This window comes from Eleutherodactylus coqui, chromosome 2 (genome assembly GCF_035609145.1).
Source record: "Eleutherodactylus coqui strain aEleCoq1 chromosome 2, aEleCoq1.hap1, whole genome shotgun sequence".
Classification (NCBI taxonomy): domain Eukaryota; kingdom Metazoa; phylum Chordata; class Amphibia; order Anura; family Eleutherodactylidae; genus Eleutherodactylus; species Eleutherodactylus coqui.
The window spans coordinates 318,158,558-318,182,486 of NC_089838.1; the positions used below are offsets into that span (position 1 = coordinate 318,158,558).

Genomic DNA, 23,929 nt, shown 5'->3' on the forward strand with positions numbered 1-23,929 from the left:
CTATATGCATCATAAAACTATCACATTCCTCAGTTGACTGATTTAGTACTTGTTTTTCTGTGCACACACTGTCCTGCTTCTTCATGCGGCTGTCATGGTGGTGGCCTCCATGGTGCAGGTCTGAGGCGCTCAGCGACTGTAGACGTATTCACAGAAGGCCATGGTATTATTTGAGAAGCTGAATACATTGTGGAGGGGTTATTAATTTTTCATTTGGAATGTGGAGGTTGTCAGCATTGCCCCTCGTGCAGCGACTTACCATATGTCAGACGAGAGGAGAGACAATACAGTGAGGAGGCGATGGAGAAGATGCCATTAATCCTCACCACAATAGACTGACACGGCGCGCACTTCTGTATGTAGAGGGGAGGAACATCCAACATATAGAGGGGGCAGGGCAAAATTAAAGATCAACAACCCCCACCAAAAAATAAGAATTAAAAAAAGGGAGAACAGGCTGTCAGCCTAAACAAAAGTATATTACCGTATACTCAATAACGTCTTTAGCAGAGGAAGGGCTGCGACGGCGCGAAAATATTTTATATACATTTATGTAGATCTGGGAATCTTAAGAAGTCAGAGAAGCCCCTTAATATGGCAGCGGGTTGCAGGTTTATGTGTTCCCAGTGTAACACACATCCTCAGGACGGTCTTTATTTAGCGTTTTATTACTCGTGTTTTATAGAGAAGTCAATGTGAAAAGTCCACGCAAAAACCATCGTACCCAGAGCGTGCTGTGCTATAGCGGATAGAGGCAGAGTAGCCATCATGCCAGCTGCGCCCGAGCGTCACGGACCCCGGGGCTGTCCAGCATACATGGACATGCACAGGTATAGGCTATTTGTAGTCTGTGAAACAGTGCCATGGATCCATGTAAAAAACCCGCCATGTGTATAGCACCATAGGACAATAACAGGGCTGTATACTGACTGCGGATTAACCGACAGCACACGGTCCCATGGGTGCCAGAAGACTTAAAATAAGGTGACTGGATATTCCCAGGGTCAAAGAGAGACAGAGGGGTGTGGTCAGGGGCGGGGCTTACCACAACATATAATTTTACCTCTGTCATTCTAAAAAATACAGGGTTATTTCAAAAAACAGTCAAAATTTGTACCATTTGTGTGGTTTTTGACTGGAAATCAGACGTGTATCCGCAGACAATTTCATACTATGCGGCGCTCCTCCTCCGATGGCTTCCTGCTGTCAGCGCTCCCTGTTTATGTAGTGGCCCAGGGGTCCTACAGGGTAGTCATCTAGTCACTAGTTCTGTAAACCTAACTATGTGCTCCTAGGAGGCATAGAAAGGGCTGTACGTACAAACCCCTGTCTTCCACTTTCTTCTCAAACTACAGTTCAACTGCTTGGCAACAGCTGTCTGCTTATTGGCTGCTTGTCATGCAAACCCCGATTGGTTGAAGGGGATGGTGAGAGCCAAGAGCAGGAAAAATAGCAGCAGAACGAGACAGAATGTGGGAGTAGTTGGAGAAAGTGCGGGAAAGAGGAAGTGAAGACGTTAGAAGAGTAGTGAGGAGTTCGGGTGAGCAGTTGTCAGAGGACAACAGCGTGGAATGGCTTTGGCGAGCTCCAGGAGAGAAAGCAAGGACTCAAAGTCAGAGAAGTGTAAAGTGGCGCATAACTAAAACTATCATCACCAGCTGCATAACAAGCAGAACGCACATTGCTTTTTTGCATGCATCAGTGTACTTTACTGTACTTTTTGCACGTGCAAGGCCTGTATATTTGCAGAAAAAAAAAAAACATACAATGATGCTCCCATTTTAAGGGGTCTAAGGCCTCATGTCCACGGGGAAAATCAGGCCCACTACGGATTCTCCATGGAGAATCCGTAGCGGGTCCCTCCTGCCCTGCGGACATGAGGGCTGAAAATAACAATTTACTCACCTCTCCGCACGCTCTGGATCTTCCCTTCTTCGCGGCTTGATCTTCTCTCAGTCACGCCGGATCTTCTTTCTTCGGCCCGGCGGATGTGTCCCGCGCGCATGCACCGGCCTGAAGAAAGAAGATCCGTCCGCGACAGAGAGAAGATCAAGCCGCAAAGAAGGGAAGACCCGTACCGTCCGGAGCATGTAAGTTTAATTCAGGCGTGGGTCTCCCGCTGATCCGGACGGCTTCCATAGAAGCCTATGGGAGCCGTCCCCGCAGGAGACCCGCACCTAAATAGAGCATGGTCCAGATTTTTTCCTGCATGCGGGACCCGCGCCTGCAGGGAAAAATGACATCCGCAGGTATTTAACTACCTGCGGGTGTCTAATGCATCCCTATGGGGCGCGGATCACACGTGCAGGAAAAACGCTGCGGATTGTAATTCCTAATTTGCCCGTGGACATGGGGCCTAAGGAGTTCCAGACGTGTTCTTTTCCTGTGCCGTTACAGTGTCACACAAGTTTCCTAGTGTATTGCGCGTGTATTTGCACATCCCATGGACTTCTATGGGGAGCTTTAGTGTGCAAATGCAGAGGAAAAAGGAGGGCAGACCAAACTGCGGGAAAAAATCTGCAGATGTGAACAAACACATTGAAGTCGATGGGATTTAGTCACTGCGATTTGCGAGCGTCGGCGATGCTTTTTTTTTTTTTTAGAATAATCTGGCATTGCTGACGCCCGCGATAAAATCACGCAATTTTTTTAAACCGCAAAAGTCAGTGTGACTTTGTTATGTTAAAAAATCGCATTGCAATAAAAAGAAGCCTCCATAGGAATACATGGGTGATAAAAAAAGAAAGAGCACGATTTTTCATCCCCTCAACATCGCATCAGTGAAAGCATCGCAGATGGGGAGGAAACCATTGGGAATCATTGCTTTCATATTCTGCTTTTTTACTATCGCAGCAGGCAAAAATTGTGAGATTTTCTCGCCCGTGGGAAACCACCATAAGGCTAGATTCCAATGGAAGTATTTGCACGCGCAATATGTAGAGAATATACCCCATTGATCTCAATGGGTTCGTTCACATTTCTGTATTTTGGTTGTGCAGAAAAACAAAAACACGCAGCATTCCCTACTTTTTTGGGTATTTGCGCACCAAAGCCCTCCTTAGAAGTCAATGGGGCTGTGCAGATGCACGCAGCATGCGCAAGGAGATGCGCAAAACTCTGCGTAATTCTGCTGGAAAAAGAACACATCTGGAACTCGTTACAACTAATTACCATTTCAATCTTTGTTTGCTGCGCACAAATTACAGTAAAGTACACCGATGCGCACAAAAAAAACAAAAACCAAAAACCATAGCTCATTCCATTAACCCTTTCCAATCCACTGTCTGACGTCTAAAGACATTCTGATTGAAGCCTGTGCAGCTCTGATGTTGGAAGACGTCCGGCAGGGTATTCCGCTATATATAGGGTATATACCGCTCTGAGGTAGTTCTGTCAGCCGGGGGGGGGGGGGGGGGGGGCGGCACGCAAAATGGCCAGCATTGTCTGCAGTGTTAATCCCGCAGCAGATACACTATATTATGAGACAATCGATAATTGTCCTCTGCCGCTCCACGCGGTACTACAGTCGGCCATGTTCTCCTACATTCTGCAGGATGAGAGGAGCCTGTGTCCGCTCGCTCCGGACACAACGCCGCCATTATTCTACTTCATGTGTTCTCGTTATTGTTACAAAGGCTTCTTGTTCCGAAGAGCTTGCAATCTATTCATAGAGGAGCAGACTGACCTCAGACGTGTAATTCAGCACACAGACGCATACAGAGTGGCGTATCCATTTATTTATCTATATACAAGAGCGAGGAAAACGCGCGGCCGCTGCTCATGCCTTACTTCCTCCAGCGGAGGCGCTCTTCTCTGGCTTGTCCGCTTGTGGGGCCTTCAGAAGGGCCAGTTTCTTAGGCATGTTGGCCGCAGCCTTCATGGTGACGTCGTGCTCGATCTTACTGCGGATCTGTACTTCCAGGTTCTGGAGAAATATTGGATAGCAGATGGTATGAGGTTATATACTGGTAGTATCGGCGCTGCATTGTGGGTGGCAGAAGTAAACAATACTACGACGAGAGGCGCTCGCTCTGGAGGACGCGGCCTGTTCGTATCAATAGGTGCCTCGTAATATGGTTTCCCCATCTAAGCCACATAAGTGAACAGAGGGGGCATTCCATCACTGGGACCCCCGCCCACAGGAGAGATCAGGGGTCCTCTAGCATGCTTGGCTCTATGACTCCCATAGGCTTACATGGAGACAGCCGAGTAGCCACTCCACCAGGCAGGGGGTCTCCCGGAGGTGCGACGTCCACCCTTCACACATGTATGGCATATACTATGGGCATGCCCCAAGAAGTCTGAATACCCTGCAATGAGGATTCCTGAAATCAGCCCGCTGCCCCTTCAAACAAAAATAAACCATGTGACCTGGTTGGGGGGTGTTCACACGTAGCGAGTAATCTGCACCAAAATCCGCATCATCGACACCAGCTGATTTCACAGTTTCTATAGAAGGGCTGATTAAGGCCGGTCTCACACCGCCAGATCTCAATTGCGGAATCCGCTATAGTCACCCGCGCAGACAATACGCGGTAACCCGTGCCTATTAAAAAATAGGCATTTCATAGGTCCGCCCAGATTAAAAAATCGCAGCAAGTTTTATCTTTGTGCGGACGGCCTCCATTGAAGGTTAGGCTGCGCCATCGCAAGAAAAAAACAGATTAAAAAAATAAATAAAAAAATTCTGTGCATGACTGAAGGTGAGCGTCCGCGGTCATCCGCCTGACAGAAAAAGCAAGTATGCGGGGCTGCCGCCCAGGGTCAGAGCCGGCCCTACGCAGGGATCCACACTAATTGGTGTGGTTTATGATGCAGAAAATTGGCACCACTTCCAGCAACTTACCACTTCCAGGGTAAACGTACCCTTTAATGGAGTTTGTTTAACCCCTTAATGACCGCCAATACACCTTCACAGTCAATGCTGATTGAGGCATCTAAGTGGTTTACAGAGGAAGGGGGTTTCCTCTTTATCCCCCCACATGATCAGAGTGCTGATGGGCTTCTATGGCAGCCAATGGCTCACTGATGGCCTCGAGTTCTGCCATCTAAAGAAGCCTATTAAACCCTCTCGTGGATGATTGACAGCTTTTACCCTATACTGTGCATAGGAACAAAGCTGTCAATCAACAGTGAGGCAGACTTCCTTACAGAAGGCCATTGCAAATAAACTTCCATTAAGAGGGTTGTCCGGGGAGACATCTTTTTTCCCTAAAACTGGCTCAGTGTGTAGGAGTAACAAAAGCCGACATATCCCCCCTCCCCTTTCATTTCACAGGCGATTGTATTCACTTCTTCCAGCAGTTGGGGGGGGGGGGGGGAACTTCACTGGTGCTTTTGCCACTACAATGCAGAGAAGCAGGAGTTTGGAATTTCTGATAATCTGGTAATTCGGCAGTCTCAATTATGACAGTTTATCACAGATATGGTCACTTAGAAAATAATAATAAATCTTGTTATTTGTATAGCGACAATTTATTCCGCAGCGCTTTCAGGTCATTTATTACCCCCCAACTAAGCTAGGTACTCATTTCACCGACCTCGGAAGGGATGGAAGGCTGAGTCAACCTTGAACCGACTACCTGAACCATGTGAGGATTGAACTCGCAACCTTCAGGCCATGAGCAAGAGTTTAGGACTGTATTTCTGCTGCTTTGGCACAATTTACAGTCTCAGAGCCTGAGGCTGCACTACTGAGATATGGTGAAGAGACCACAGTTCCTGAATTCTGTCCGTTGCAGCGCTATCATCGAGACCTTCAAGGCTACAAAACATCCTAGAAGATCCACCTCCTGTATGCCGTTAATCGGAGCCGATGTGCGCAAGTACAAGTGCCCGACAAGCCGGAACAGGATGGGCTGCCATCAGAACGTCTCAGTAGTGCAGCCTGGAAGCACTTCTGGTATGCATCACTGAATGGTAACAGCCCCCCCATCAGACCACCATGACACGCTGCCAGAGCCACGCCACTCACCTTCTTCAGTTTCTGCTGGTGGATAATCCGGGATTTTTTGGGTGCGATGACCCGCGCTGCAGAAGACATACAGTTATAATCAGTAAGTAACGTAATGACATCTGAAAAGAGAAGAGGCGGCCATATTTCCCCCAGGTCATTACAGGGGGGGGGGGGGCGGCGCTCTGCTATCAAGTTTCACCACTTTGAGATACAAATTATTGGCTTTTTTTTTATTGAAAAGTAGTTTTTTCACAGTAATCTCTGAAGTGTTTCTGTAGACTCGTACGCCGGTCCTCACTTCTATAATGCGTTGTTACAAGGCTGCGATGTCCAGAATCCCAATAGGGCGCTGCGACAGTGATGATCTAACGCAATCACCCCGTAATAATGGTACGCATACCCTCACCAGCTGGACGGTATTTATGCGCAGCCTTGGCTCATATGGGATGTGGCACACTGCCACGATGATGCTGCTGTGTGTTACTAGGTGTTGGCGCAATACTTAAAATGTAACGGCATATTATTGATATTTATAGGATGAGTAGGGGCCCGTGTGCTTAGGGCCACCGATCACTAGAAGGAAGCAGCAGGAACCCTTGGCTGAGCGCTGGTCTGCTCCCAAGTGGAAGACGAGCCCATAGACCTTCTATTGAGCAGAGCCGGCGATCAGCCAAGTGTTCCTGCCGCCTCCTCCTTGTGATCGGTGGGTCTTAATCTAACATTATGGCTGCCTTCACACTGGTGTGAAAATCTTGTGAGAGGTGTGTTACGAGATGCACAGATATGAACCCGTTCTTTTGATTGGCGTCATACACGAGCGATGGCGTCCTGCATGGCATGTTCTACCTTCCTCCAATATCATCCATTGTGTTAGGGGAGCAGCCATGGCGGGGGATTCCATTCAGCAGTGATGAGGCTGTTTTCACATGAGAATGCCTTGCACCCTCGGGGCTTTCATATGCTGGGGAGCGCGATATGGGGGCAGGATTCCCGGCCCAATATCGCACTCGCCCGTGAGAAGGAGCCATAAATGGGTTATTCACGCAGGCAAGTGTGATTGAAATCCATGAAAAACTGAATTTTGTTCGCCTACTTTTCGTGTGTTTTTGTTTCTTGCACATGTGGCATCGGTTTAGATGAGCGAACGTACTCGGTAAGGGTGATTTCGCAATCGAGCACCGCGATTTTTGAGTACTTCACAACTCGGGTGAAAAGTACTCGGGTGCGCTGTGGGAGCCCTCTCCCTCTCCCCCCCACAACCCCCGCTCACCCCCGGCGCCCCCGAGTACTTTTCACCCGAGTAGTGAAGTACTCGAAAATCACGGTGCTCGATTGCGAAATCGCCCTTACCGAGTACGTTCGCTCATCTCTATAACCCAACAAATAGACCTTCAAATTAGGTCACATATAAAGAAAGTCAATGAATGCGCCCACAGCTCACATGCCAGGGCAGGGCAATCCATTTTTTCTTCTTGATGCACCCATTGACTTGAATGGGCGATTCTCATGCAATAATCGGAGCGATCAGGTTATTTTTATCGTTGACTATCCCCTTACAAACTGCTGATATGAATGGATCCATCGAAATCAATTGGACCGTATGAGCCCAGACAAAAGGCCTTAAGGCTCAACGTCCACGGTGGGAACATACCATCTGTGCAGGTGCCCTGCCCATGTGATCCGCGCCCGTAGGGAATCAGTGGGCACCGGCCGGTGATTAAATACCTGCAGATGTCATTTTACCCCGGTGTGCGGATCGCCCGCGCAGGAAATCTCCCGCAGCATGCTCCATTTTCTGCGTATCTACTGCGTGGACGGCTTCCATTGAAGCCTACGGAAGCAGTCCGGATCCGTGGCATGGCCGCAGCTGACGCTGGGGACGTGCCGCAGACCGCGAGAAAGCAGGGGATTTTTTTTTTAAGTAGCACGGTACATGTGTGCGGCATGGCGGTCGGCGCATTCGCCGTGCATTAGAAAGAAGATCCGGCTGCGATGGAGAAGAACCCCGCAGCGTCCGGACAGGGGAGTATAATGTATTTAAAGGCCTCATGTCTGCGGGCCGGTGGAATCAGCTGCAGGATTCTGCACAGGCCCAAATGTTCCCATGGACATGAGGCCTAAAGGGCCCCTCCAACCGTCCACAGGGCAGGCAACGGATCGCTGGGGATTGGAGCACGGCAACCTCCAGCAATCCTGAGAAGGGATCCGGGCTGCAGCGCTCCATTCACTTCTATGGCATCAGTGCAATCTGCCTCGGTCCACAGAAATGAATGGGAGCATTTACATCCAAGATCTCTACAGCGGTAATGCATCAGACGGACCGAGCAGCCGAAACATCTCACAGCTGACGGTTTGTCACAGTTGCATCCTGTGTAGACAATCCTGCTACATTCCCCTGCACTGATATACACTAACGCACCGCACACATGTGATAAGCACTAGGCCGGAGCTCTTCTCACTCAGTAACCAATCAATTGCCAGGGGAGCAGCAGGGCATGCTGGGAGATGTAGTTCCCGGCGCTCCTACTCACCTCCCTTCCTGACCACTGCTGGCTTCTTGGCCGCGTTCTTCTTGGGTTTGGCCTTCAGCTTCAGCGCCCCCTGAGCCATGACCGCGGGTACAGGGAGAGCTCAAAGCCGCTGGATGCAAACCTTGTGCGGAAGGACCTTTGATGACGTCACGACCATGTGATCTGTCACGTGTGTGGGAGGAGTCAGTAATACAGGCGCTTCCTGAGCTGTATGGGAAGCAGAGCTGTGTGATATATGGAGATGGCAGAATACCTACAGCGCCACCTGTAGGACGGCAGTATTCCTGCAAGCCCATGGCCAACTTTATATCAGGCTTTTGGTTTTCAATTCCTAACCCAGTGTTATAAAGAGTCTAAGGCCGCTCGCTCACGTGTGCTTTTTACCACGGCTTTTGATTGCAATGGGGCCTGGTAGAGCTGCGCTGGAGCGTGGGGTGTTCTAACGCTGTGACTGTACAGGGCTTTTTAATGCACCTAGTCAACCGTCACAATGAGTCTGAAACCGGCGCTGCAGCGGTATTGTTCCATCTCCCTTATATGCATCACTGGCGTAACTATAAGGGATGCGGTTGCACCCGGGCCCACGATCCTTAGGGGGCCCATAGGACCTCTTCTCTCCATAGAGGGAGCCCAGTGCTATGAATAACGCATTCTAGTTGGGGGCCCTGTTCCAGATTTTGCATTTGGCCCAGAAGCGTCAAGGTACGCCTCTGATATGCATACTTCCCAGAGGAGCCTGCATGGCCTTCTAAGTCTCCTCACTCACCTCCTGGGGGTCTCCTTTCGCGCCTTTCCCAAGGACATTAAAAAAAAAAAAAAAAATATTAGATAGATATATATATATATCTATCTATCTCGCACAAGATTTGTATGATGTGAGCCACAAATCTCGCACAAACATGACCCCTAATGATACACAGATCCCTGAATCCCCCTTCTCATCAGCCAGTGGACTGCAGCCGAGTTACTACTTTTATTATCAAAATTTGAATCCGAGGCGTTTGGCAGCGGGGGAGGGGCGGTGCCCGGGCGATAGGGTCACCACGGAGTATTAGGGGTTTTGGCTCAGTCCATCCTTCAGTTCAGCCGGTGTAAAGACTCCGCGCTCTGTGATGATCGCAGTGATCAGTTCATGCGGAGTGACGTCAAACGCGGGGTTCCACACCCCGATACCTGGAGGAGGGAGAGCAGAGGTATCAGACATAGTTATACAGTCTACAGCTGGCATCAGTCATTTCCTCCACCGCCCACCTGGAGCCGCCACACGGACGCCATTGATGTCAGTCAGCTCCTGGCTGGGTCTCTCTTCTATCACAATACTGCCACCTGTAGGCAGGCTGACGTCACAGGAAGTGCTTGGTGCGGCCACGTAGAAAGGTATCCCATGATGCTTGGCGAGGACGGCCAACTGGTATGTTCCCACCTTGTTGGCGGTATCGCCATTAGCGACCACACGGTCGGCTCCCACCACGACAGCTGGGGAGAGAAGGAGATAGTATGAGGCCGGATGAGCTGTAGGGATGATACCGGTTGGGAGTGGGGATTTCACACGCAGTGATGCCTGAAGCGTTTGCCTACTTGGTAATACCCCTAGTGGTCTACAGTGGTACAGCAGGTCACACCTAATATAGCTGGTGTTTTAGGGTTTCAGAAGGTACATAGCGGGGGAGTTTATGGAGAGCTATGCACAAAAACCTTTGGTGTGAAAGAGCCAATTTTTGGTGCACACCATCTTGTAATAAAATTTGCAACTTTACTCCTTTCGCCATTTTTGAAAAGCGATGAGAAAAATGGGCTGGTCTTATGCGGAAGGGGAGTGGTCAACAGGCAGACAAGTTTACTAAGACAACTTCAAGGTGTACCACATTTATTAAAAGGAATTCTCCAGACATTTGCTATTGATGACCTATAGACCAAGATGGGTCATCGATAGGCGATTGACTGGGTCTAGTGCTCTGGATCTCCGTCGATCAGATGATCCTCTGGTCAGCTGGCAATGCAGTGGGGCCAGACATTGTCCTTGGTGGTCAGGGCTTGAAGCCTAGTAGAAATCAATGGGAGCTCTGCCTTCTATTACTCTATGGCCCTGATCACCAATGCTGACGAACAGCCCCACTGCATTGACAGCTGGCCGGAGGATCCCGAGCGGCGGACCCTCACCAATCAGCTGTTGATGACCTATGTTGAGGATAGGTCACCGATAGTGAATGCTCAAAATATCCCTAAGAGTCGTACGCTTCTGAATAATTTTACAACATTTTAGTCTAACACACTTCTATTATCCCCATCTACAGGTAAAGGGAATACTTTATGAGCGTGGGGGTCCGACTCCTGGAGCCCCCACCAATCTGGAGAATGGAGGTCCTGAAGGTCCCTGCATGAAGCGGTGGTCACACGTGCACCTCCATTCATTTCAATGGGAGCGCCAGAAACGGCTGAGTACGGGCGTTCAGCTATCTCTAGTGCTGAAATGAATGAAGCCACTTGTGTGACCACCACTTCATTCATGTGGTAACAGTCAGGACCCCATTCTTCAAATCGGTGGGAGTTCCAGCAGTCGGACCCCCAACAATCATAAAGTTATCCTTCATCATGTAGATAGGGAATAACTTTATAACTTGTCACAACCTCTGGCGTATAAAATGTCAGTCTTATAATATCATAATAGGTCATTATAAAAGGCTGGAGCTTCAAATCCCTGCTGTTCTTCACACAGCCAACTGCAGCCACCACTAGGGGGAGCTCACTACACAGGGATTTATAGAGACTAATGGGAGCTGTATTCATCCATATACAATAAGCTCCCCCTAGTGGTGGCTGCAGTCACAGAGAATTTTGTAACTGAACTCTATGGTTGCCTCTCAACACCAAAATATTTTGGGGCTGTCTGAAACGCTCTACAAGTGCTCTATCAGTACTCACCGCTGACCTGACGTTTCTTCATAGTCATGGCTGCCATGCTGTCTGTGATGAGAGTGGCCGGGATCTTCTCATACACCAACTCATATGCAGTCAACCTGGAGCCCTGGTTATAGGGTCGGGTCTCCGTACAGATGACGTGGGACAGACGGCCCATTGTGTGAAGGGAGCGCACCACTCCTGTTAATGGGGACACAAAAAAATCTTCAGTTCAGTAACAATTCATGGAACGGACTCGAGCTTCTGTGGTTCGGACTATCTACGTACGTGCCCATCAGGCTACAAAAGAACTGCTGCAAATGTAGTTCTTGGATAAAGCCAACCCTTGTAATCAGCCTTTAAGATCTCCCGTGCCGCATGCTACTGTCTCAAGCGGTCTGGTGGGCGGACCGGGCCATCTCTGCTGCCCAGATTTGCCTCTGATGTGAATGACGGAAATGCCCTCTAAGAGGGGCGGGGTTATGAAAAGAAGGCAGCAGATACGTTCTGGCCGGCCCACTCGACTGACATTAGCATACGGCGAGAGGTTTCCTAGGGAGAATACTATTTATGACCTATGCGCAGGACAGGTTATCAATAGTTGATCAGCTGGGGTCTGTCGCTCAGGACCCCGACCGAGCAGCTGTGCGGGCGCATGCTGTCAGTGCCACAAATATACAGAGGTCAGAGTGGAAGCCTCTGCGCCAACCTCAGTGTAGTGGCGGGCGCTTGTAACTGCAGGCACGGCTCTCACTGAAATAAACGTGAGCTGTGCCTACATTTACAGGTGCCGGCCACTAGAGGTCGCCGTGGAGACTTCCGCTCCGACCGATGTGTATTTGCGGTGCTGACAGCATGCGTGCGCTCAGTTGATCAGTCAAGGTCACGAGCAACGGACCCCAGCCGATCAACGATTGATAACCTATCCTAAGGATACGTCATCAGTAGTATTCTCCCTGGAAAACCCCTCAAAGCAATGCCAACCCCGGCCGATTCAATATGTACGGAGTGGTTAGCTCTGCTCCTTTGTGTCAGTCTTCACAGTAGTTCTGGCATTCTACTCAAACCAGGAAAATACATTTTATTCCAAGAAGATAACGACTATCATAAGTAACGAAAGCTGCAGAAATGACAGCCGCCAGCAGTCTCACCCAGGGCAGTGCCATAGCCAGCTGTGGCCAGGGATCCCGTGTTGCAGTGGGTCATTATGACCACTCCACTGGGGGCAGTAGTGGTCTGCAGGATGTGCTGCGCCCCCAGATCCCCGATCATACGATTGTCTTGGACATCCTTCTCCAGAAGGGATTCTGCCCATTGGATCACACTAGTGACGACAGGAGAAGAAAAAGTGAGAACATGGCAGGGGCTGAGCGCAGGCATGGCCATCAGTGCACCTACCTGTCAGTCAGCCCCTGGACAGTGACCCCTGGCTTCTTTGCCTCCTGTGCCAGGAATGCATTCAGCTCATCCGCCGCCTTCTTCATGTTGACTGCGGTGGGCCGGGCACCCACCAAGCGATCCATCGATTCACAGACAAACGTCAGGAGGTCAGAGGTCTGCTGCGGGGGGCTGGAGGTCAGCTCCACTGCCAGGCTGAGGGTGCCCACGATGGCGATCGCCGGAGCGCCACGGACCTGGATGGAGGGAAGTGGCGGTGTGGTTGTAAGATCTTATTTCTGAGGATCAGGTGTAAGTGCTTGTCGGACGCCAGCGGGTGTTATTTACTCTACAATCAGCAGCTCTGCAGCTTTCAGTTTTTCAATTCTTCATCGGTTTCAAGATCTCTGCTTGCGATCAGTGAATCAATCAGAATAGTAACCCGTCTCACAGCTGAGGGTCTGTTCACATACAGCACATTTTGACGTGGATTTCATTAAGGTTAAGCAAACACATTGCAAAGTTCTCTGCAGGTAAATCCAAGTCAAAATCTGCACCAAGACCTACAATGAATGAAATCTGCTGCGAATGTCTTCCACGGTGAATGAATAAAGTTTCTTAAACCCCCATTCACTAACATTGTGCCGTACATTTGTTGTGGACTGTCAGGGCACGTTCTGCAGCTAACATTCTGGGTTGCGTGGACCCTTTATGGGGTTGTACCAAAATCTAAAGTTATCCCTTATCCAAGGGTTTGACTGATAGGACCTCCCCCGATCCTGAGAATGGCGGTCCCGATGGTCCCAACATGAATGAAGCATCAGTTGTGAATGTGCCTTGTTGCTCCATTCATTTCAATGAAACTGCCAGAAATTGCTGAGAATGAGCGCTTGGAAATCTTTGGCGCGGTCATTGTAATGAATGAAGGGGTGGTGCACACGTGCTTCACTCATGCGGGGACCTCCCAATCTTGGGATGGGTGAAGCTCCTAGGGGCTGCACCCCTATCCTATCCATACGAGAAACCGTTAGATTTTGGTACTTTGGTCAAATGTGCACCATAAATGGAGACGCTGTAGATTCAAAATCTGCATTGTGGGTCTGCGGAGATTTCACAGGATGGATGGGATTTTGGGAGATCACACAACATTTACAGAACCGCCAATGTGGAGTTTCTTCAACCAATCCCTTGGGAATATGTGCGGCATTGCGGTGAGGTGTGAACAGTCCCTACAGTAAGGACCTTCTACACGGCTGATAAATCGCTCAGATTGCTGAATCCAGCGGGAATCTGATGATTGTCACTCAGTATAAACGCCGCAGTGGAACAACGAATGGGAATCAGTGCGCTTCTCGTTGGTCGTTCAGTTTCTGCATGCAGCAGCCGTTCACTAACGATCCACGGCCTGCACCGCTGCCATTCACAGAGCGAGGACTGTGGAAGCACAGGAACAATCTGTCCGGCATCTGCGCCCCCCAGCTCGCCCCGTGTGGAAGGGCCCCCTGCACCCAGTCTGCACAGTCCTGCGGTAACACGTTAGCCGGGCGGGGGCAGGGCTGGTGATTTGTTCGGTGCTGTCATACACGCCAAAATATTGCCCTGGAACAATCTGAAGGCGAATCTGGATGCAGAACTGAAGAGGCAATTAAATGTCACAATGAGACCTGTGGGTTCAGGGAGATATTGACAGAATATTCCGGGCTGTGACAGTGTATCAGTACAGGCATTGTCTGCGCCGGATACAACGTGACGGCCCGCGCCGGATGCAACGCGACGGCCCGCGCCGGATACAACGCGACGGCCCGGGCCCGCGCCGGATACAACGCGACGGCCCGCGCCGGATACAACGCGACGGCCCGTGTCTGCGCCGGATACAACGTAACAGCTCCGTGAGCAGCAGTCCTGCCCAGATCACCATCACATATCAACCACACTGCGCAGATTGAGGTGTTGCCCGTAGCAACTACTTCCCATCGTCCTGAGGCTATAAAGTAAAAGGAGTGATCTGATAGGTTACTAGAATGACACACCTCCACATTTATATCCAATAGCTGTTGTCAAACTGGCGGTCAAGCCCCACTAGCGAATCAATTTCAAGATCCTCCATCACGTGTTACTTTGCCCCGCCCTGTACTACACGCCAGCTCCAGTCCTGCTCCACAGCGTCCTCACTCACCTTCATGGTCCGTATGGCGTCCGCGCCCTCACTCACCCCGCGCACCGGCTCATACTGGCTGCTCTGCGGAAGAAGCAGCTGATTCAGCACCTGCAGAGACCCCCGGCTATACCGCACAGACTCAAGCGACATGGCGGACATGCTGCTTCCGGAGGCGTGGCTATGACCACGTGCTTTCAGTAGAGGGCGGGCTTAGCTATAGTGAAAGCTGCTGTTAGTTTGTCACAACCTCATTGGTTCTTATAGCGGCTTCTGCTGTATATCCGTGTTTCCATGGCAACACTTCGCTATCGCACTATGTAGTCCCGCGTCATGTGATCCGCACTGCTGGGGCTCATCCACACCGCCAGAGAAAACCGCCAGAAGGCGCAATACATGGCACTTTTTTCCCCACAGTCTCCTGGCATTGTGTATAAAAACCCTGCAGCTCGCTTACATAGTGTGACGTCTGCGCTCCCGGACATGTGACGTCTGCGCTCGCTTACATAGTGTGACGTCTGCGCTCCCGCACATGTGACGTCTGCGCTCGCTTACATAGTGTGACGTCTGCGCTCCCGCACATGTGACGTCTGCGCTCGCTTACATAGTGTGACGTCTGCGCTCCCGTGCATGTGACATCTGCGCTCGCTTAGTGTGACGTCTGCGCTTGCTTAGTGTGACGTCTGCGCTCCCGTACATGTGACATCTGCGCTCGCTTACATAGTGTGACGTCTGCGCTCGCTTACATAGTGTGACGTCTGCGCTCGCTTACATAGTGTGACGTCTGCGCTCGCTTACATAGTGTGACGTCTGCGCTCCCGGACATGTGACGTCTGCGCTCGCTTACATAGTATGACGTCTGCGCTCGCTTACATAGTGTGACGTCTGCGCTCCCGGACATGTGACGTCTGCGCTCGCTTACATAGTATGACGTCTGCGCTCGCTTACATAGTGTGACGTCTGCGCTCCCGGACATGTGACATCTGCGCTCGCTTACATAGTGTGACATCTGCGCTCGCTTAATGTGACGTCTGCACTCCCGGACATGTGACGTCTGCGCTCGCTTACATAGTGTGCCGTCTGCGTTCCCGGACATGTGACATCTGCGCTTGCTTACATAGTGTGACATCTGCGCTCGCTTAATGTGACGTCTGCACTCCCGGACATGTGACATCTGCGCTCGCTTACATAGTGTGCCGTCTGCGTTCCCGGACATGTGACATCTGCGCTTGCTTACATAGTGTGACGTCTGCGCTCCCGGACATGTGACATCTGCGCTTGCTTACATAGTGTGACGTCTGCGCTCCCGGACGTGTGACATCTGCGCTCGCTTAGTGTGACATCTGCGCTCGCTTACATAGTGTGACGTCTGCGCTCCCTGACATGTGACATCTGTGCTCGCTTACATAGTGTGCCGTCTGCGTTCCCGGACATGTGACATCTGCGCTTGCTTACATAGTGTGACGTCTGCGCTCCCGGACATGTGACATCTGCGCTTGCTTACATAGTGTGACGTCTGCGCTCCCGGACATGTGACATCTGCGCTCACTTAGTGTGACATCTGCGCTCGCTTACATAGTGTGACGTCTGCGCTCCCTGACATGTGACATCTGTGCTCACTTAATGTGACGTCTGCACTCCCGGACATGTGACATCTGCGCTTGCTTACATAGTGTGACGTCTGCGCTTGCTTACATAGTGTGACGTCTGCGCTCCCGGACATGTGACATCTGCGCTCGCTTAGTGTGACATCTGCGCTCGCTTACATAGTGTGACGTCTGCGCTCCCTGACATGTGACATCTGTGCTCGCTTACATAGTGTGACGTCTGCGCTCCCGGACATGTGACATCTGCACTCGCTTACATAGTGTGACGTCTGCGCTCCCGGACACGTGATATCTGTGCTCGCTTACATAGTGTGGCGTCTGCGCTCCCGGACATGTGACATCTGCACTCGCTTAGTGTGACATCTGCGCTCCCGTACATTTGACATCTGCGCTCGCTTACATAGTGTGACGTCTGGACTCCCGGACATGTGACATCTGCACTCGCTTAGTGTGACGTCTGTGCTCCCGTACATGTGACATCTGCGTTCGCTTACAGTGTGACTTCTGCGCTCCTGTACATGTGACATCTGTGCTCGCTTAGTGTGACGTCTGCGCTCCCGTACGTATGACATCTGCGCTCGCATAGTGCATCATTTGCAGGGTGTAAATAAGGGCAATAACCAATATTGTTCCATCGCTTTATTTGCATCTGACCCAGCGGAGCATGCATGGCCTTATAAGTCTCCTCACTCACCTCCTAGGGGTCTGTCTAAGGAGAACAGCTAGCATTCCTGACCCACATCTTTAGGGTCACACGGAGCAGAAATTTGTCCACTGAAGAGTTTGCAGCATCGGAGCCCACTGCGATATTCTGCTGGCGGAGTCCGCCAGGGCCGTGGGCATCAGGCCTAACAGGGAGCCAGAATCATAGAATGGTAGAGTTGGAAGGGACCTCCAGGGTCATCGGGTCCAACCCCCTGCTCAGTGCAGGATCACTAAATCATCCCAGACAGATATTTGTTCAGCCTTTGTTTGAACACTTCCATTGAAGGAGAACTCACGACCTTCCATGGCTGACTGTTCCACTCGTTGATCACCCTCACTGTCAGAAAGTTTTTTTTCTAATATCTAATCTGTGTCTCCTCCCTTTCCCTTTCATCTTTCCTTGTACAGATGAGAATAGGGCTGACCCCTCTGCACTGTGACAGCCCTTCAGATATTTGTTGACCGCTATTAAGTCTCCTCTCAGCCTTCTTTTTTGGAATCTAAACATTCCCAGATCCTTTAACCGTTCCTCATAGGCCATGATTTGCAGACCGCTCACCATCTTGGTAACTCTTCTCTGAACTTGCTCCAGTTTGTCTATGTCTTTTTTAAAGTGGGGTGCCCAGAACTGGACACAGTATTCCAGATGAGGCCTGACTAAGGAAGAGTAGAGGGCGATAATGACCTCACGTGATCTAGACTCTATGCTTCTCTTAATACATCCCAGAATTGTGTTTGCCATTTTGGCTGCTGCATCACATTGTTGACTCATGTTCAGTCTATGATCTATTAGTATTACCCATCTTTTTCACATGCGCTGGTGCTTAGCCCAGTTCCTCCCATTCTGTATGGGCTTTTTTCATTTTTCTTGCCCAGATGTAGGACTTTGCATTACTCCTTGTTAGATACCATTCTGTTAGTCGCTGGCCCCTGTTCAAGCTTTTCTAGATCTTTTTGAATGCTCTCCCTCTCTTCCCTAGTGTTAGCTATTCCTCCTAGCTTTGTGGCATCCGCAAATTTGATCAGTTTACCATCAATTCCCTCCTCCAGATCATTTATAATAATGTTGACCACCACTGGGCCTAGGACAGAGCCTTCTGGTCCCCACTTCATACATTCTTCCACTTGGATGTGCAGCCACTTATGACCACTCTTTGAGTACGATCACTCAGCCAGTTGTGACTCCACCTAACAGATGTCTTGTCAATCCCATATTTGGTCATTTTCTCATTAAGTATGGTATGAGATACAAATGCTTTACTAAAGTCAAGATATACTATATCCACCGCATTTCCCTGATCAACGCAGTCGGTGATTCTGTCATAGAAGGAAATTAGATTCGTCTGGCATGCCTTGTTTGTTACAAACCCATGCTGGCTCTGGTTAATTACTCCATTTTTATCCACGTACTTGGATACATGCTGTTTAATAATTTGTTCAAAGCTCTTTCCCGGTAGAAGTTACTTGCCCCATCCTGGCTGGGAAGGGGTCTGTACAAATAGATGTGAACTTACATCCTATGTATGGCACAGGCTCAGCAGCAACAGCGGTGATCAGCGAGAACACAACGCACCTTCTGCTTGAGAAAGGCGGGCACAACTTGTCCTGGCCCGTGTGAACGCCCCCTTATCTAGCCAGTGGTTTTTTAATTCTTTTTCTGCCGGCATCAGTCTTTGTATAACTCTTCAAAAGTTTGTCGATTCTTAATAATTCTAGTTTAATCACGTGGAGACTTTTTCATACAAAACTACTATTTTACATCACTTTTTTTCAGGGACCAGTCACACTTTTCAGTTTTTTCTTTAAGTTCTAGAAGCCTCACTACAGAAAGGAAGACAAAAAATGTGACCAACCTGATAATCACACACTGCATAAGACAGATGTTCTACTACCGGACCTTCAGAGCTGAAAGCAGCCGCTACCTCACGGCCCTCTGAACAGGTCTGCTCATTGTTATGTTCCAGTCATGGAAGGCTGCTTCACACCAAGCGGAGGAGGTTGTGCTGCTGCTTCTAGTCATTTAGCTATAACCTTAGTGTAGAATGTAATGCGACAGAGCTTGTTCAATTATCTGAACGCAATCTAAATGGTCTCCCCAATGATATAGGTTATGGCATTTATAAAGTAAAAAAGGGGTTTTATGAGCCAAACATCAAAATGTACTTTCTTCTAAAAAGGTTTCCAGAATTTTGGTCACTAAGGTTGGGTTCTCACATGCCGGATTCCCGGCGGAAATCTCGCGGGTTGGCCGCAGCGAAAAACCATGAGATTTCCGCTGGGAACGGCGCTGCTTCAAAACCCACAGGTTTTGAAGGGGCCTGGCCGCTCGCTCTTCCGCTGCGGCTGGCGCTCCCATAGAGAGCGCGGTCGCAGCGGAAGAAAAAAAAACGAACATGCTGCAGCCGGCGAATGCACTTTGCCGTCCCGTGTGGACGAGATTTCTGAGAAACCAGAAATGGACCCAGCCTAATGCATACAATCATGTTATTTATCCACAATTTTGGCTATTTACAGCAAATGTGTAGTGGTACGCCACAGGATAGCATACGGAACCGCTAGAGGCAGTACAACAGGGTACTAAAGCCTCCATGCCAGCCGTATCACATCTTGTATCCAAGCTAGAGGCGGTACAACAGGGTACTAGAGTCTCCATGCCCGCCCATATCACATCTTGTATCCAAGCTAGAGGCGGTACAACAGGGTACTAGAGCCTCCATGCCCGTCTGTATCACATCTTGTATCCAAGCTAAAGGCGGTACAACAGGATACTAGAGCCTCCATGCCCACCCGTATCACATCTTGTATCCAAGCTAGAGGCGGTACAACAGGGTAGTAGAGCCTCCATGCCCATGTATCACATCTTATAGATCATAATAAAATAAAAATACCCATTTTTCGACACCTTACGTGTAGTTCTACACAAATTATTTATTTTGTAGAGTGCCCTTGTGAGCTCAAATATATAGGTAGAACCATAAATAGTTTACAAAAACGGATCAGTAACCATAGACAAAATATAAAAAATAATTTACGGATACATAGTTTATCCAAACACTTTAATGATGTCCATAATGGGGACTCGTCCTTAATGAGAGTTACAGCGCTAGAAAGGATTGAAGCAAAATCTATTACCACATTGAGAAAAAAAAGAAATGTCTTGGATATACCGTCTCAATGCATTAATTCCCTTTGGTCTGAATGAACTGTTAAAAAATGAATTTGCTAAATCTTTTAACAAATTGATAATAATTAATTAATAATAATTAATATACATTGTTTTGTTGTAACTTGTTTCCGTAGGGTCTTTATATGAATTAATGATGATTATTGATCGTACATAAATATATACATACACACAAATTTTATTCTATAAGTAGTGAGAATATTGCTGCACAATGAGGATGTTTTTTAAACACTATTTCGTATATAGTAATAATGATACACTATAATTGAGTGTGGCAGGTTGAATTTGAATCTGACCGTATTGTGTTTGCGGCCGTTTTAATAAAGCTTCATTAATGAATATATGGAACGCTTTGAGCGTTCCATGTGATTTAGTTCTAATTGACACTACTAGTGACGTAATTGTGGGACGGGAGGGGCGTTTCCTACGCCTCCTGTTGCTCCCTTTGGAGCAGCCTTGATTGCTGCTTTGAAAGCATATGGAAGCATGTGAGTAGACTATTTAAATACCTGCTATGTTGTACTTGTATGTATGTTTGTTTTTGAGCTTGAAAAAGGCGATTGCAATCGGCGAAACGCGTCGCTCATATTTATGTAAATAAATTTAATTATATTTACATCCTTCTTTTATCCCGACAAGCGCAAAAGCAGCTTTTTTCCTTTTACTATTGATGTATCACATCTTGTACCCAAGCTAGAGGCGGTACAACACGGTACTAGAGCCTCCATGCCCCCCGTATCACATCTTGTACCCAAGCTAGAGGCGGTACAACAGGGTACTAGAGCCTCCATGCCCCCCGTATCACATCTTGTACCCAAGCTAGAGGCGGTACAACAGGGTACTAGAGCCTCCATGCCCCCCGTATCACATCTTGTATCCAAGCTAGAGGCGGTACAACAGGGTACTAGAGCCTCCATGCCCCCCGTATCACATCTTGTATCCAAGCTAGAGGCAGTACAACAGGGTACTAGAGCCTCCATGCCCCCCGTATCACATCTTGTATCCAAGCTAGAGGCGGTACAACAGGGTACTAGAGCCTCCATGCCCCCCGTATCACATCTTGTATCCAAGCTAGAGGCGGTACAACAGGGTACTAGAGCCTCCATGCCCCCCGTATCACATCTTGTATCCAAGCTAGAGGCGGTACAACAGGGTACTAGAGCCTCCATGCCCCCCGTATCACATCTTGTATCCAAGCTAGAGGCGGTACAACAGGGTACTAGAGCCTCCATGCCCCCCGTATCACATCTTGTATCCAAGCTAGAGGCGGTACAACAGGGTACTAGAGCCTCCATGCCCCCCGTATCACATCTTGTATCCAAGCTAGAGGCGGTACAACAGGGTACTAGAGCCTCCATGTCGTCCGTATCACATCTTGTATCCAAGCTAGAGGGCATAAAACCGCCTAGAAGTTAGTAATTAAGCCCTTTATAGGCATTTCAGAACAGAGTTTGGTTAGAGGCTCCTTGGTCCAGTGGACCGCGCTGTATTTATGGGTTACACTTATAGCTTTGTAATTGTTTGAAATGAAAAGGATACATCGTTGGTTGAATTAAGAGGACTGTTCTAGAAACACACATCAATACATCCCACCAATCTGCATCCCCCAAACAGAACATTTCATACGAAAATACAACTATTCAAGCCGACTCAAACGAGTTACTGCAGCAATACAGTCTATAAAGCAGTCCAATAACATTTATATACACCAGTACTGGGATCAGGATATTAGGGGCCTGTGACCCTGGGGAGACTCTGTATAGGGGCGATCCCGTAAACCAAACCTCCTATTAAGCCCCTTTTGTACTCCCATATAGTGCAGAGGAACCAAGATATAGGAGATAAGCTGTAAAGTCCCCTAAGAAGGCTAAGAAACAGGGATACAATGATAGATACGATAACAGTCAAGTAAATCGCAATTCATAACCGCAGTCATTAGGACATTTAGCCCTTTTATCTGCTGACTGTCCTTATACATTCTTCATATATAAGCAGGTATCATATCACCGTTCGTGACGTTTCCCCGCTGTTATACAAAGACCACAGCTCATCGGGAAGGTCACAATCCGTTTTGCCATAACAGGAATAAAAGCGCTCATTAGACTTACTTCATCATACGACATCTACCTGCCTGATTCCAGGGTGGTGAGACATGTATACATGCGTGTCCATTTAATAGTGTGGGGCCTCCTGTATCCAAGTACACGGCATCCACAGCCAACGACACAAGGATACCAAATGGCACTGTGCTATGTGCGACGTATAAGCAAAAGACATAAGTCAAAGTAATAAAGGCTAATGAACTAGGAAGCAAAAAGCCACGCGGCGGCCATCCCCCTAGGCACAGGCTGTAAAAAGCCACGCGGCGGCCATCCCCCTAGGCACAGGCTGTAAAAAGCCACGCGGCGGCCATCCCCCTAGGCACAGGCTGTAAAAAGCCACGCGGCGGCCATCCCCCTAGGCACAGGCTGTAAAAAGCCACGCGGCGGCCATCCCCCTAGGCACAGGCTGTACAAAGCCACGCGGCGGCCATCCCCCTAGGCACAGGCTGTACAAAGCCACGCGGCGGCCATCCCCCTAGGCACAGGCTGTACAAAGCCACGCGGCGGCCATCCCCCTAGGCACAGGCTGTACAAAGCCACGCGGCGGCCATCCCCCTAGGCACAGGCTGTACAAAGCCACGCGGCGGCCATCCCCCTAGGCACAGGCTGTACAAAGCCACGCGGCGGCCATCCCCCTAGGCACAGGCTGTACAAAGCCACGCGGCGGCCATCCCCCTAGGCACAGGCTGTACAAAGCCACGCGGCGGCCATCCCCCTAGGCACAGGCTGTACAAAGCCAAGCGGCGGCCATCACCCTAGGCACAGGCTGTACAAAGCCAAGCGGCGGCCATCACCCTAGGCACAGGCTGTACAAAGCCAAGCGGCGGCCATCACCCTAGGCACAGGCTGTACAAAGCCAAGCGGCGGCCATCACCCTAGGCACAGGCTGTACAAAGCCAAGCGGCGGCCATCACCCTAGGCACAGGCTGTACAAAGCCAAGCGGCGGCCATCACCCTAGGCACAGGCTGTACAAAGCCACGCGGCGGCCATCACCCTAGGCACAGGCTGTACAAAGCCACGCGGCGGCCATCACCCTAGGCAGAGGCTGTACAAAGCCACGCGGCGGCCATCACCCTAGGCACAGGCTGTACAAAGCCAAGCGGCGGCCATCACCCTAGGCACAGGCTGTACAAAGCCACGCGGCGGCCATCACCCTAGGCACAGGCTGTACAAAGCCACGCGGCAGCCATCACCCTAGGCACAGGCTGTACAAAGCCACCTCCATAATCTAATCCTGTACAGTGTTATACAGAATAATTATCAAACGAGTGAACGCAGCCACCGATCGAACGATAAATCGCCCGCTTATCGTTAATCGTTCATTTTATGCGGGCATAAAAATGGTTTGCTTTAATTACGGATCGGTCAGCTGTTCTCAGTCACTTCGTACAATGACTGAACGATTCCTCGTGT

At 49.6% G+C, this 23,929-nt stretch overlaps 2 protein-coding genes across 2 annotated transcripts; both read right to left on the bottom strand.

Annotated features, from left to right (window-relative positions):
- Positions 1-3,717: 3,717 nt before the first annotated feature.
- Positions 3,718-8,664, bottom strand: C2H19orf53 (chromosome 2 C19orf53 homolog). Its single transcript, XM_066593733.1, has 3 exons — positions 8,488-8,664; positions 5,975-6,030; positions 3,718-3,925 (listed from the first exon to the last, which is right to left on the bottom strand). Exons 1-3 carry the CDS (start codon positions 8,564-8,566, stop codon positions 3,779-3,781), a joined length of 282 nt encoding a protein of 93 aa, XP_066449830.1. The 5' UTR covers positions 8,567-8,664; the 3' UTR covers positions 3,718-3,778.
- A 782-nt stretch (positions 8,665-9,446) lies between these two features.
- MRI1 (methylthioribose-1-phosphate isomerase 1) lies at positions 9,447-15,097 on the bottom strand. The gene is made up of 6 exons (XM_066593734.1): positions 14,939-15,097; positions 12,784-13,019; positions 12,537-12,709; positions 11,410-11,586; positions 9,739-9,963; positions 9,447-9,660 (listed from the first exon to the last, which is right to left on the bottom strand). The coding sequence occupies exons 1-6, from the start codon at positions 15,077-15,079 to the stop codon at positions 9,539-9,541; spliced, it is 1,074 nt and encodes a 357-aa protein (XP_066449831.1). The 5' UTR covers positions 15,080-15,097; the 3' UTR covers positions 9,447-9,538.
- Between the last annotated feature and the right edge of the window lie 8,832 nt (positions 15,098-23,929).